This window comes from Coregonus clupeaformis, chromosome 7 (assembly GCF_020615455.1).
Source record: "Coregonus clupeaformis isolate EN_2021a chromosome 7, ASM2061545v1, whole genome shotgun sequence".
Classification (NCBI taxonomy): Eukaryota; Metazoa; Chordata; class Actinopteri; order Salmoniformes; family Salmonidae; genus Coregonus; species Coregonus clupeaformis.
Genome location: NC_059198.1, coordinates 15,403,292 through 15,417,313, shown reverse-complemented (window position 1 = coordinate 15,417,313; position 14,022 = coordinate 15,403,292). Strand labels below are relative to the sequence as shown.

Below are 14,022 nucleotides of genomic sequence, written 5' to 3'. Positions count from 1 at the left end.
ATTGAAAAAAAAATGTACATTCAATATAGAAAGTTCATCATATTACATTGAACATTTCACAATTGCACTAGTCATATATTTATAATCAGAGTCAGTATCATTCCTCATGTCTTAGCAGAAGCTCATTTGAGTTGGTAAAGACTTATTTACCTATAAATATTAGAGTGCTTTTTGCATTCTGGGGAAGGAAAATAACATACAACATTTTTGTTGGTTTCGGCAGAAACGATAAACTCCAAATAGAGTGAGTAGAGCAAAGTATGGAGCAGGATCATCATGATTGGGGTAAGACAGAAAGGAGACAACGAACGCACATATGGCCACTTCAAAAGGGGCAGACAGGGCAAGACTAGACGTCAGCTTCTGTCTCAAAGTCCCCGGCGCTGTTCCTTTTAGAGGAAGGGGAGGTCAAAGCAATAATACACCACAGTTCTGTGAGTTCCTCCTCACATTTTTCAACCTCTTCCATACGACACTAAAACATACATTATAAAATTAGGAAAGGTTTGACTGGTCCTGTAAACTGGTGAGCGGAGGAGATTAAGTTCATCTTTGTCCAGTGATTACATGTTCAGGCCAGATACACATACAGTACCCTCCTTCAGGACTAGTGGCTGTGATCTGTGAGGGTGTGTGTTGCCAGGCAGAGTAGTGAGACCGGGCATGATGGAGGAGAGGAAGGAGAAGAGAATGGAGGGAGAGGTAGGCCCAGATATTCTTCCGTTTGTCTTTTCCCCCACAAAAAAAAATTAAGATTAAAAAATATATTCATACAAAAGTAAACTATTTTTGTCTCATTGGAAAAAACAAAGCACAAAAACAGAAGAAAAAAAAGTAGATTCGACAACAAGTGTTATCATTCGCTTTAAAACAATCAAACAAAGGTTTACGACGACTGTTTGGGGGCAGGGGAAGGATAGTGACATTTTAAGCGTTTGATGGCAGACATTTAGGAGACAGTCAATGATAGTCTGTGATGATATCCCCTGTAGCTCAGTTGGTAGAGCATGGCGTTTGCAACGCCAGGGTTGTGGGTTCGTTTCCCACGGGGGACCAGTATGAAAAAAAAAAAAAAAGCACTCTGGATAAGAGCGTCTGCTAAATGACGTAAATGTAAAATGATGGCCCCCTCTCCTTCCTCCCTCTCTTTCTCCTTCGGGGAGCTGAGCAGTCTCTCTGAGCAGCAGCCTGTGAGCCGCAGGGTAGTCTGGATGCCTGAGCACTTCTCTCTCAGTCTGTCTGTCACTCAGTCAATCAACCCGAGTCTCCAATGTCATTGTCCACAGGGGGCGGAACGCTGGGCAGCACTGTGGAGCCGGTTCCTGCTGTAAGGTAGCCTGCTACACCTGGACCTGCAGGAACCACAGAGAGAGAGAGAGAGAGAGAGAGAGAGAGAGAGAGAGAGAGAGGGGGAGAGAGAGAGAGAGAGAGAGGGGGGGAGAGAGAGAGAGAGAGAGAGAGGGGGGGAGAGAGAGAGAGAGAGAGGGGGGGAGAGAGAGAGAGGGGGGAGAGAGAGAGAGAGAGAGAGAGGGGGGAGAGAGAGAGAGAGAGAGAGGGGAGAGAGAGAGAGAGGGGGGAGAGAGAGAGAGAGAGAGAGAGAGAGACAAAGACAGAGGATTAGATAAGAGTGAGACATACAGATGAAGTCAGAAGTTTACATTCACCTTAGCCAAAAACATTTAAACTCAGTTTCACAATTCCTGACATTTAATCCTAGTTAAAATTCCCTGTCTTAGGTCAGTTAGGATAACCGCTTTATTTTAAGAATGTGAAATGTCAGAATAATTGTAGAGAGAATAATTTATTTCAGCTTTTATTTCTTTCATCACATTCCCAGTGGGTCAGAAGTTTACATACACTCAATTAGTATTTGGTAGCATTGTCTTTAAATTGTTTAACTTGGTTCAAATGTTTCGGGTAGCCTTCCACAAGCTTCCCACAATAAGTTGGGTGAATATTGGCCCATTCCTCATAACGGAGTCAGGTTTGTAGGCCTCCTTGCTAGCAAATGCTTTTTCAGTTCTGCCCACACATTTTCTATAGGATTGAGGTCAGGGCTTTGTGATGGCCACTAATACCTTGACTTTGTTGTCCTTAAGCCATTTTGCCACAACTTTGGAAGTATGCTTGGGGTCATTGCCCATTTGCGACCAAGCTTTAACTTCCTGACTGATGTCTTGAGATGTTGCTAAAATATATCCACATAATTTTCTTCCTCATGATGCCATCTATTTTGTGAAGTGCACCAGTCCCTCCTGCAGCAAAGCACCCCCAAAGCATGATGCTGCCACCCCCGTGCTTCACGGTTGGGATGGTGTTCTTCGGCTTGCAAGGTCCCCCCTTTTTCCTCCAAACATAACGATGGTCATTATGGCCAAACAGTTCTATTTTTGTTTCATCAGACCAGAGGACAATTCTCCAAAAAGTACGATCTTTGTTCCCATGTGCAGTTGCAAACCGTAGTCTGGCTTTTTTATGCCGGTTTTGGAGCAGTGGCTTCTTCCTTGCTGAGCGGCCTTTCAGGTTATGTCGATATAGGACTCGTTTTACTGTTGATATAGATACTTTTGTACCTGTTTCCTCCAGCATTTTCACAAGGTCCTTTGCAGTTGTTCTGCGATTGATTTGCACTTTTCGCACCAAAGTACATTCATCTCTAGGAGACAGAACGCATCTCCTTCCTGAGCGGTATGACGGCTGCGTGGTCCCATGGTGTTTATACTTGTGTACTATTGTTTGTACAGATGAACGTGGTACCTTCAGGCGTTTGGAAATTGCTCCCAAGGATGAACCAGACTTGTGGAGGTCTACGATTTTTATTCTGAGGTCTTTGCTGATTTCTTTGGATTTTCCCATGATGTCAAGCAGAGGCACTGAGTTTGAAGTTAGGCCTTGAAATACATCCACAGGTACACCTCCAATTGACTCAAATTATGTCAATTAGCCTATCAGAAGCTTCTAAAGCCATGACATCATTTTCTGGAATTTTCCAAGCTGTTTAAAGCCACAGTCAACTTAGTGTATGTAAACTTTGTGATACACTGAATTATAAGTGAAATAATCTGTCTGTAAACAATTGTTGGAAAAATTACTTGTGTCATGCACAAAGTAGATGTCCTAACCGACTTGCCAAAACTATAGTTTGTTAACAAGAAATGTGTGGAGTGGTTAAAAAACAAGTTTTAATGACTCCAACCTAAGTGTATGTAAACTTCCAACTTCAACTGTACTTAGGGTGGCAAAATTCTGGTAACTTTCCAAAAATTCCCAGTTGTTTCAGAAATTGAGGTTGTAAGACTTCTGGAATCAGGAGGGAATAAACAGGAAATCTGGAGTCCTAACAGGATTTATTAAACCCGAGAATTCTTGGAAAGTTGCCAGAATTTTACAAGCCAAGACATACTAAAGGCCACTGCGAATGTTCAAACTGGGTGACTGAGGAGGCATGATGTGGTGCAAGTGAAAGTCACTATCTGATGCAAGTGCTACATCGTGTGGTTATGCTACAGGGTTGGTTGTATGGGGAGGTGGTACTAGAGATGGCATGGAGGTATATGAGTATATGAACTATTGCTACCGAGAGTGTCAGTGAGCATATTGCCACTGTTTACTTTATTAGGGACACTGTTGGCTTATCAAGGGCAGGGCTGCCACATTACTGGTTCAGAGGATTCACCCATTGATTTGTGCTACAGGAACTTCATCCGTATAGTGTTTTTCCAATCCATGTCTGGAGATGGAGATGAGTGGGGAAAAGTGGAAATGTAAAAACTGAAGTGGCACAAGATGGAGGGTGACAGGTCAAAGAGTGGAGGTGGAGGGTGGCATGACAGCAAGGATAAAGTCTACCTGCGTCAGAGCAAAGAGAGAGGAGGAGCGCTGGGAGGGCCCTGCACAGGAAACTACAGCCCACTCCGCAGGGGGCTGCTGGCTGCCATGAGAGAGGGAGTGGACACACCTGGAGAAGGAAATGTGGAGGAAGAGGAGAAGGAGGAGAAAGGGAAGGAAAGGAGGAAGAGAGGAAAAGGAGGGAGGGTACTAAGCACAAAGTGAAGAGGCAGCAGCCACAAAGTGCCCAAGGGAAGCATAGAAGAACGAAGGATTCAGATTGAGCTCGTAGAATGCCCCCTCTAAACTTACCTTCTTTGTAGTGCATAACATAATGTGTGTGAGCGCGTGAGTGTGTGCAGATTCCTACCTGTGAGGTACCCTGCGGTCTGGGACTCAGAGATGAACAGGTCATGTTTCTGGTCTTTGAAGGCACTCCACACAGTGGACCGAGCCAAGATTTCATTCACCTGCAACACAGGACCACTCAGACTGATACACGTGTACAGTACCATAGCAGTTAAGATAAGATCAACTTTAATGTCCTGAGGGGAAAAGTGTCTTAGACACACGGTACTGCTGTATACAAAATAAACACTGTACACAATACATTACACACAACATAAACACAATACATACATTTCAACTACAAGTTCAAATACATCAAACAGCTGTGCTCTGCCTCAGTATACTACAGGTAGTTAATATTGCGACAATTTAGTCACATTTTGCGTCCTTTTGAGTTGGCTGTGCGAGTTACATTTTTAATTGGTTGCATTGATGCAAGCTGCACATTCTACATGCTCACCTCACTCCAAAACATCCAATTTTTTCAGGCTACTAAAACCATGATTTGTTTAAACAGTGATATGCATTATCCTCATGATTCCTGTAATAAAAGTCTCTGCCCTGTCCCTGTTTCGCTGGGGCCTGCTGCTGTGATGAACGAGCCATTCTGTAAAAGTTAGTGGCACCAGTGCCATCAGGGGAAAATGTTAGTCTGGAGCCCTGTTGATATGTTGGATGATATTTTGATTAACATAAAGCCAGTGGTGCCTTACCTGTTCTCCATACTGCAGACTGCGTGTCATGGACTTGAGAGCCTTGACGATCTGAGCCTTGGTGGCCGAGGGGTTGTCTAAGGTCTCCAGCCCGATCCCTTCCAGTAGCCGCAGAAGGTACGGCACCAAATCCACTCTTAGGGCCTGTGTGTGCACGTACAAACACATTAAAACACTCAAATGACATGGAATAACAACACATATAAAAAGGACGGCACACAACATGTCTTTTGCTAAGGAATTAACAGTAAGAAATGGTGTGAGAAAATGAAACCTAAAAAGAGAGAGATGGGATGCATCCCAAATTGCTATCTATTCCCTATAGTGCACTACTTTTGACAAGAGCCCTGGTAAAAAAGTAGTGCACTACATAGGGAATAGGGTGCCATTTGGGATGTAACCATAATAGAGATGAGGTACCTGAGCCACCAGGTCAGTCTGCTCTCTCTGGAACATTCGGTTGAGCGCCTCGCAGGCCAGTCCTGCCATGTCCGCCCTCATCTTCATCCCACTCATCAGAGGACCGATGGTCTCCAGAGAGGCCATGGAGCGCACACATTGCTGCACACACATACAGAAAAATGGAATTCAACTTAAATACCTTTCCACGTGTGACAGAAATAAATATAACACATATTTAGTGTACTTGGGAAGATCGTTGACCTCACAATCAATCAGGACTATATAAAACACTCAAATGACATGGAATAACAACACATATAAAAATGACGGCACATAAATTCATGATATTTAATGGGCAAGATAAACTGGCTTGGTTATAGTTATACCACTACATTAGCCAATTATAGCTTAAGGTAGTCAGTTTATCTTGCCCATTAAATATCATGAATTTATGTTTGTTGTAGCCCTACACTGTGAACGCACCTCGTTGTCCGACAGCACATGGATGAGGCGGATGGAGCTCTTGGGCACAGCGTTGTTCTTGTGGGTCAGTGCAGCCAGGATGCGAGGCAGGTGGCCCAGGGGAGGGACCTGGTCACACAGCTGGGTCTGGGTGCTGAACAAACACACCGCCGCCGTGGTAACAGTCTCCAGGGCCTCACCCTGTTGGAAACGAGCAGCGAAAGGTTTATCAAACCAAAATGGAGATACAGGGAATTCTATGAGATGACAATAGATATTTTTTTCTGCTCAGTTACAGGAAGTGTGTGTGTGTACCAAATGTGCTTTAAATTCACTCAGCGAGATAATCTCATGCAAGGAGATGAACACGTGTGTGTACTCACATTGGGGTTGTTTTTCTCGTACAGCTCAGTAAGGGTCTCCAGGAGGGACACTAGGAACTCTCTGGGTTTGCGCAGCACCCAGCCTGGCTGAGCGATGAAGATACGTAGGAAGACTCCGCCCACCGCCAGCTCACCCTGCCCCGCCCCATACGCCACCGTGAACTCCTCTGGCAGCTGTCAACACACCGTATATCATAAACATTAGTACAATGGCATCCCATGTGATTATTTTGTTGTTTGAGCGTTTATTCTTATTCTCTGTAGGCCTACGATGAAATCCACAACATACAGAACAGCATTACATTGAATATGGATACACTTACTCTCCAGTTGACATCAGGATTATCCTTTTGCTGTTTGAAGTGCCTGCAGAGGATAAGGAGGAATATATCGTACAAAAGACACAAATCAAATATACAGTATAAATGGTGTATTACATAATTTCACAGCTAAATATTGTGCTGTCATTATGTCAACACTTTACAGGGTCAGGAACAATTTAGGGCCTAACGACTACAAAGCCACATGGTGTGTGTGTGTGTGTGTGTGTGAGAGAGAGCGAGAGAAAGGTGGTTGCGTACTCAAGCATCATCTCCCGGACAGTGGTGGAGACAGTCTCCCGGGAGCCGTCGTTCCAGATGAGCTCCGGGTTCTCGTGCGTCCCCTCGAAGATGTGCACTGCTGCCTCCGCGTTGTCCCGCATGGCGTCCATGAACACGCCCGGCAGGAAGCGCATCAGAGTCAGACGCACCTGAGAGAGAGAGGGATGAGGGAGAGAGAGAAAGACAGAAGATGTGGGACAGAGAATGAGTGAGGGCAAAAATACTTCCAAATGGCACCCTAGTTCCTATTTAGAGCACTACTTTTCCCTATTCACTAAATAGGGAATAGGTTGCCATATGGGACGCAGTCCTAAAGTAGTCTCTACAGAGGGATAGGTCTCTCCCTTTCATCCTCCACACAGGGACACTGCCTCACCTTGGGCCCCACCAGCTTGTCAGAGGTCATTTTGGAGAAGAGCTCGGCCGTCTGGGAGCGCACCTGGGGGTGGGTGGAGTTACAGAAGAGGTCCAGAAGGTAGATCAACGCACCTGGAGGAGAGAGGGAGGGAAAGAGGGACGGTTACCCATGGCAACAGACGATGATATAAGCCCATATACACAACAGAATATTATACTGTATATTCAAGAACTAACAATAAATCGGCATAATACTGACCCTTAGTCATAGCTTCTTTGACTATCTTGGTGTTGGAGGTCAAGGCGTATAAAGTTTCCAGTACAAGCTGCCGGCCTGAAAGGGATACAGAAAATCAGACAGGTCGTTTTTGAATAAAAGTGTATATAGCTAGCAGAAAGGACTAGATGCAGTAGGTGTTCTGTGGTCTTACTTGAGGGCAGAGAGTGCAGTAGCACCAGTAAGTTGGACAGCACCAGGGACTCCGCGATGTTGGCCACACAGTCCTGGTTGGAGGTAACTGTGTTCACAACCTTAGGGAGGACACAAAAACAGGTCTTAGGTCAGGGATTGAAATATACAGTGCATGCATATGGGCTGATTGATTGGTTGATTTCGAAAACAGATACGTTTGCAAGTATATACATTGGGGGAAAAAAAGTATTTAGTCAGCCACCAATTGTGCAGGTTCTCCCACTTAAAAAGATGAGAGAGGCCTGTAATTTTCATCATAGGTACACGTCAACTATGACAGACAAAATTAGAAAAAAATCCAGAAAATCACATTGTAGGATTTTTAATGAATGTATTTGCAAATTATGGTGGAAAATAAAGTTTCTCAATACTTTGTTATATACCCTTTGTTGGCAATGACACAGGTCAAACGTTTTCTGTAAGTCTTCACAAGGTTTTCACACACTGTTGCTGGTATTTTGGCCCATTCCTCCATGCAGATCTCCTCTAGAGCAGTGATGTTTTGGGGCTGTCGCTGGGCAACACGGACTTTCAACTCCCTCCAAAGATTTTCTATGGGGTTGAGATCTGGAGACTGGCTAGGCCACTCCAGGACCTTGAAATGCTTCTTACGAAGCCACTCCTTCGTTGCCCGGGCGGTGTGTTTGGGATCATTGTCATGCTGAAAGACCCAGCCAAGTTTCATCTTCAATGCCCTTGCTGATGGAAGGAGGTTTTCACTCAAAATCTCACGATACATGGCCCCATTCATTCTTTCCTTTACACGGATCAGTCGTCCTGGTCCCTTTGCAGAAAAACAGCCCCAAAGCATGATGTTTCCAACCTCATGCTTCACAGTAGGTATAGTGTTCTTTGGATGCAACTCAGCATTCTTTGTCCTCCAAACACGACGAGTTGAGTTTTTACCAAAAAGTTCTATTTTGGTTTCATCTGACCATATGACATTCTCCCAATCCTCTTCTGGATCATCCAAATGCACTCTAGCAAACTTCAGACGGGCCTGGACATGTACTGGCTTAAGCAGGGGGGACACGTCTGGCACTGCAGGATTTGAGTCCCTGGCGGCGTAGTGTGTTACTGATGGTAGGCTTTGTTACTTTGGTCCCAGCTCTCTGCAGGTCATTCACTAGGTCCCCCCGTGTGGTTCTGGGATTTTTGCTCACCGTTCTTGTGATCATTTTGACCCCACGGGGTGAGATCTTGCGTGGAGCCCCAGATCGAGTGAGATTATCAGTGGTCTTGTATGTCTTCCATTTCCTAATAATTGCTCCCACAGTTGATTTCTTCAAACCAAGCTGCTTACCTATTGCAGATTCAGTCTTCCCAGCCTGGTGCAGGTCTACAATTTTGTTTCTGGTGTCCTTTGACAGCTCTTTGGTCTTAGTGGAGTTTGGAGTGTGACTGTTTGAGGTTGTGGACAGGTGTCTTTTATACTGATAACAAGTTCAAACAGGTGCCATTAATACAGGTAACGAGTGGAGTGCAGAGGAGCCTCTTAAAGAAGAAGTTACAGGTCTGTGAGAGCCAGAAATCTTGCTTGTTTGTAAGTGACCAAATACTTATTTTCCACCATAATTTGCAAATAAATTCATAAAAAATCCTACAATGTGATTTTCTGGATTTTTTTCTTCTCAATTTGTCTGTCATAGTTGACGTGTACCTATGATGAAAATTACAGGCCTCTCTCATCTTTTTAAGTGGGAGAACTTGCACAATTGGTGGCTGACTAAATACTTTTTTCCCCCACTGTATGTGTCCCACAGGATATCACATGAAAGTGTTCTACTAAATGTTCTATAACAAATTCAGTCAATAATGAAATAAAACAATGAATATTTTAGTTCTGTTTTACCTCCAGTGCTAGCTGCTGTACCTTCCCAGCCCCATGAACCCGTAACAAGGAGAACAGCAGCTTGAAATGGCCGATGCACTCCGTCTCCGAACCTGGGGGTCACAAAGAGTCAAGTCAGCAAACCACAAAGACCAATGAGCACACTTTCAGTTAGCTCAGGTGAGGAGAAAAGGCAACGAAGACAGTTCAAAAAACTACTAGGAGGGGCATTTCTTAACTCTCCTAAAGCAAAATGTGTGTACTTGCTTCAGCAATCTTAAAAAGTACTTTTCATAGTAGTGGGATAAATGGTAGTAGTCGTTTTGACTGCAGTAGTAGTAGGGGTGACTGTAGAAATCATAGAAGTAGGTTGTTGTGTACCTGGGTTGTTCTTGATGACGTTGCGGAGGGCCTCCAGGGCCATCTCGGCCCAGCGGAGCCTCTCGGCATGCTGCTGGGACTCCACCTTGTTGCTCTGGGACATGGCCAGTAGGGTGGTGAGGTACTGGGCCTGGGAGCCCACGTAGTCCAGCAGGCTGGCTGAAAACGCCTTGGGGTACTGGACCATGGAGACCAGGGAGACATGGTTATAGGCTTATAATACAAACTAAACTAAATCTATGGATGGATATAGCAATGGAAATACAACAAATTACTAGCGTTCTATTTAATGATATTATTGTAGCTAAATACCTAGGTATTACCAGATAATTACCTGCAGGTTTTCAGATATTACTGTGAGCTGCATGAAGCAAATGGATTACCGTGACTGAGTGCTACTTAATGACATGACTATGAACATGACAATGACTACAATGTTGTTAGTAGCAATTTGCTTGAACAGTGGTTGACAGTAACTGGGAGGAGTATGGGGCAAGGTCAAACGCTACACCGAGTGTTGGGGCTCACCTCCAGAGGATAGGCAGGCTGCTCGTTGTAGACCCTGACAAAGATCTCGCCCACGATCAGCTCTTTACCGTGGTCGCTGAACACAAACTCTGAGCCAAAGCTCTTATCGTTCTCCCCCTAGGACAGAGAGAGACATGACTATACTCACAACACAGGATGCCCAATAATACAGAGTCATGTTCATTAGGGCATGCAATAGAAAACATTCCAAAACACTGCAACGGAAAACAAGAGTTTCTAATTGGGTAGTCCCTCCACATTTCAGACCATTTTCTTTTGTATGGTGCCTAATGAACACGACCCAATTCTACAGCGATAACGGACGTCCATGCTGAAACATATGATAGAGCCAGTCCGTGTGCTCTGCTCTGCTCACCCTCCTGATGTTGGCCTCCTGCTGGTCCTCTAGGAACTCCAGCAGCTCGGCCCGGGTCCCGTTGTTCCAGATAAGGTAGGGGTTCTCAGAGTTACTGTTCAGCAGCTTCAACACCTAGTAGACATGGAAACAGAAGCATGAGTGAATGTGTGTGTGAAGTGTGGCATATCATAGTATATCGTCAAGAGTGTTTTAACTAGTGGGTCTATGAGTATGTGTGTTATTGTGTCTAATCTGCATATCTACCTTTTACAGTTTCCCATATCACTAACCTCAGCCGGTGCCACCGACCCTAACCTCTTTGAAATATAGGGGGTGAGCATGGCTGCCAGGCTCTTACGAATCGTCGGGTTCTCCGGGGGTTGCCCCTCCACCCCGTTAGTCTCCACTACACCTCCCTCTCCGGGGGGTGGGGGTGGCGGGGTGTAGCCTCCCAGACGGCTAAGGGCCACTAGGCTAAGCTTGGCCAGGCTGTTGGCCACCTCCTGCTGGTTGGTGTCCTGGCTGGTGGCCACGCCACTCTCCTCCAGCGTGTAGTCGTAGTTGAACAGGTGCACCAGGAGGTGCCAGAGCACGCCGGCATGGTACAGGTGCGTCTGCAGGAAGTAATCCACAGCGAAGGAGCTGACGCACTGCACAGCCAGCGCCGCCGTCCGCGGGAGACCCTGAGAGAGTACAAGAGAAATTGCTTTCAATTGAATGTATAGGCTCAATTTTAAAATCTCTTTATTTTTATTTTTTATGTTTGCCCTTTCTGCATTGGATGATAGAGTGGTATCACAGTGTATACAGAGCCAGCGATACAAGGCTGTTGTTACATGATTAAGTAGAGATCTCACCTTCCCATAGTAGAGCACGTGACACAGGTCCCTGATGATGTTAGGGAGCTCGATTATCTTCTCCCGGCACTCCTCAAACTGAGCCGCTACACTGTAGCACTTACACACCTGGCCGCACACCTAGGCACAGGCAACACAACACAGCCCCTTTCAACACTGAACCACTAATGTCCAGCCAGACATGTATGGGTTAGAATACAGTGCTAATAATGTGACATAGATGTTTGTGGATGTTGTGTATTCTTACATATATATGAATACACAACATCCACAAACATCTATGTCACATTATTAGCACTGTATTCTAATATATATGTATATATACACTACCGTTCAAAAGTTTGGGGTCACTTAGAAAGTTCCTTGTTTTTGAAAGAAAAGCAATTTTTATTGTCCATTAAAATAACATCAAATTGATCAGAAATACAATGTAGACATTGTTAATGTTGTAAATGGCTATTGTAGCTGGAAACTGCTGATTTTTAATGGAATATCTACATAGGCGTACAGAGGCCCATTATCAGCAACCATCAGTCCTGTGTTCCAATGGCATGTTGTGTTTGCTAATCCAAGGTGATCATTTTAAAAGGCTAATTGATCATTAGAAAACCCTTTTGCAATTATGTTAGCACAGCTGAAAACTGTTGTGCTGATTAAAGAAGCAATAAAACTGGCCTTCTTGAGACTAGTTGAGTATCTGGAGGATCAGCAATTGTGTGTTCGATTACAGGCTCAAAATTGCCAGAAACAAAGAACTTTCTTCTGAAACTCGTCAGTCTATTCTTGTTCTGAGAAATTAAGGCTATCCATGCGAGAAATTGCCAAGAAACTGAAGATCTCGTACAACGCTGTGTACTACTCCCTTCACAGAACAGCGCAAATTGGCTCTAACCAGAATAGAAAGAGGAGTGGGAGGCCCCAGTGCACAACTGAGCAAGAGGACATATACATTAGAGTGTCTAGTTTGACAAACAGGCGCCTCACAGGTCCCTCAACTGGCAGCTTCATTAAATAGTACCCACAAAACACTAGTCTCAACGTCAACAGTGAAGAGGCGACTCCGGGATGCTGACCTTCTAGGCAGAGTTGCAAAGAAAAAGCCATATCTCAGACTGCCCATCTTAATCTTTTCTTTTTATTGGCCAGTCTGAGATATGGCTTTTTCTTTGCAAATCTGCCTAGAAGGTCAGCATCCCGGAGTCGCTTTGTTTCTGGCCATTTTGAGCCTGTAATCGAACCCACAATTGCTGATGCTCCAGATACTCAACTAGTCTCAAGAAGGCCAGTTTTATTGCTTCTTTAATCAGCACAACAGTTATCAGCTGTGCTAACATTATTGCAAAAGGGTTTTCTAATGATCAATTAGGCTTTTAAAATGATCAACTTGGATTAGCAAACACAACGTGCCATTGGAACACAGGACTGATGGTTGCTGATAAATGGGCCTCTGTACGCCTATGTAGATATTCATTTTTTTTTTAAATCAGCTGTTTCCAGATACAATAGCCATTTACAACATTAACAATGTCTACACTGTATTTCTGATGAATTTGATGTTATTTTAATAGACAACAAAATTGCTTTTCTTTCGAAAACAAGGACATTTCTAAGTGACCCCAAACTTTTGAACGGTAGTGTGTGTGTGTGTATATATATATATATATATTTATTTAAGAATACACAACATCCACAAACATCTATGTCACATTATTAGCACTGTATTCTAATATATATGTATATATATAAATAAAAGGGGATTTTACACTTTATTCAGACAGTAAGGAAATTAGAGGGGAAGACAGAAACAGTGGAAAGGGTAGACACGAGGAATGAACCCCAGTCTCCGGTGGGGGAATCGTATATGTGTCTCGGCCACGGCTCTACACTGTGGATCTGGTGGTCTTACTTGAACAGCCATGTCATCAGACTTGCTGGAAGCGGTTAAAACAGCGACACACCGGGATAGGGCGTCCAACAGAATCTGGCGGAAAGGGTGGATGGGGGATACTTTTTTTAGATCATGTTATAAACCATGAAAGTATGAATGTAGGAATGTCGATCAGAAAAGGTGAATATTGTTGCAACAGTAGTATCTGAGTCGTATTCATTAGTGCACACCGTTTCAAAACATAGCAACACTTTTTGCAATGGAAAAGGAAAACTAGCATTTCTTATTGGACAACTCCCTGTTTAGTCAGTTTACTTCCGTTTGGTGCCTAATGAATATGATCATGATATCCGAATAGCCAGTAGTGTTGTTAGTTATACCTCAATGCCGCTTTCTCTGCGTAATTCCTCAGCGTTTAGGGCGGAGCAGTTGACCGTGTGGAAGGCCAGCTCGATTGCAGCCGGGAGCAGGGGGGAAGTCTTGGAGAACAGCTGCTCATCACCCGTCTCCATGGTGATGGTCTTGATGAGCATGGGGTAGCCGGCGTACTTGTAGGGTTCAAGTTCTGTTGACAAGAGGACAACAACAGTTTACATTAATAATACTCTTGGA

General features: G+C 44.3%; 1 protein-coding gene across 4 annotated transcripts in view; it reads right to left on the bottom strand.

The window, feature by feature from the left end:
- Positions 1-1,232: 1,232 nt before the first annotated feature.
- The window catches only part of LOC121569920 (dnaJ homolog subfamily C member 13), a 55,949-nt gene continuing 43,159 nt past the window's right edge, over positions 1,233-14,022 (bottom strand). For 3 of the 4 annotated variants that reach the window (XM_041881257.2, XM_041881261.2, XM_041881260.2), the window contains 19 exons: positions 13,791-13,975; positions 13,429-13,503; positions 11,523-11,642; positions 10,956-11,348; positions 10,684-10,797; positions 10,308-10,424; positions 9,780-9,957; positions 9,420-9,511; positions 7,527-7,626; positions 7,355-7,429; positions 7,115-7,227; positions 6,718-6,887; positions 6,460-6,502; positions 6,137-6,310; positions 5,775-5,954; positions 5,310-5,450; positions 4,890-5,033; positions 4,199-4,298; positions 1,233-1,352 (listed from right to left, as the gene is read on the bottom strand). In XM_041881257.2, the coding sequence (XP_041737191.1) occupies positions 1,255-1,352; positions 4,199-4,298; positions 4,890-5,033; positions 5,310-5,450; positions 5,775-5,954; positions 6,137-6,310; positions 6,460-6,502; positions 6,718-6,887; positions 7,115-7,227; positions 7,355-7,429; positions 7,527-7,626; positions 9,420-9,511; positions 9,780-9,957; positions 10,308-10,424; positions 10,684-10,797; positions 10,956-11,348; positions 11,523-11,642; positions 13,429-13,503; positions 13,791-13,975 (2,612 nt within the window). In that variant the 3' untranslated portion in view covers positions 1,233-1,254. Of the gene's footprint in view, positions 1,353-3,849; positions 3,959-4,198; positions 4,299-4,889; positions 5,034-5,309; positions 5,451-5,774; positions 5,955-6,136; positions 6,311-6,459; positions 6,503-6,717; positions 6,888-7,114; positions 7,228-7,354; positions 7,430-7,526; positions 7,627-9,419; positions 9,512-9,779; positions 9,958-10,307; positions 10,425-10,683; positions 10,798-10,955; positions 11,349-11,522; positions 11,643-13,428; positions 13,504-13,790; positions 13,976-14,022 lie in introns of all 4 variants that reach the window. The other variant, XR_006001400.2, reaches the window with a different exon arrangement.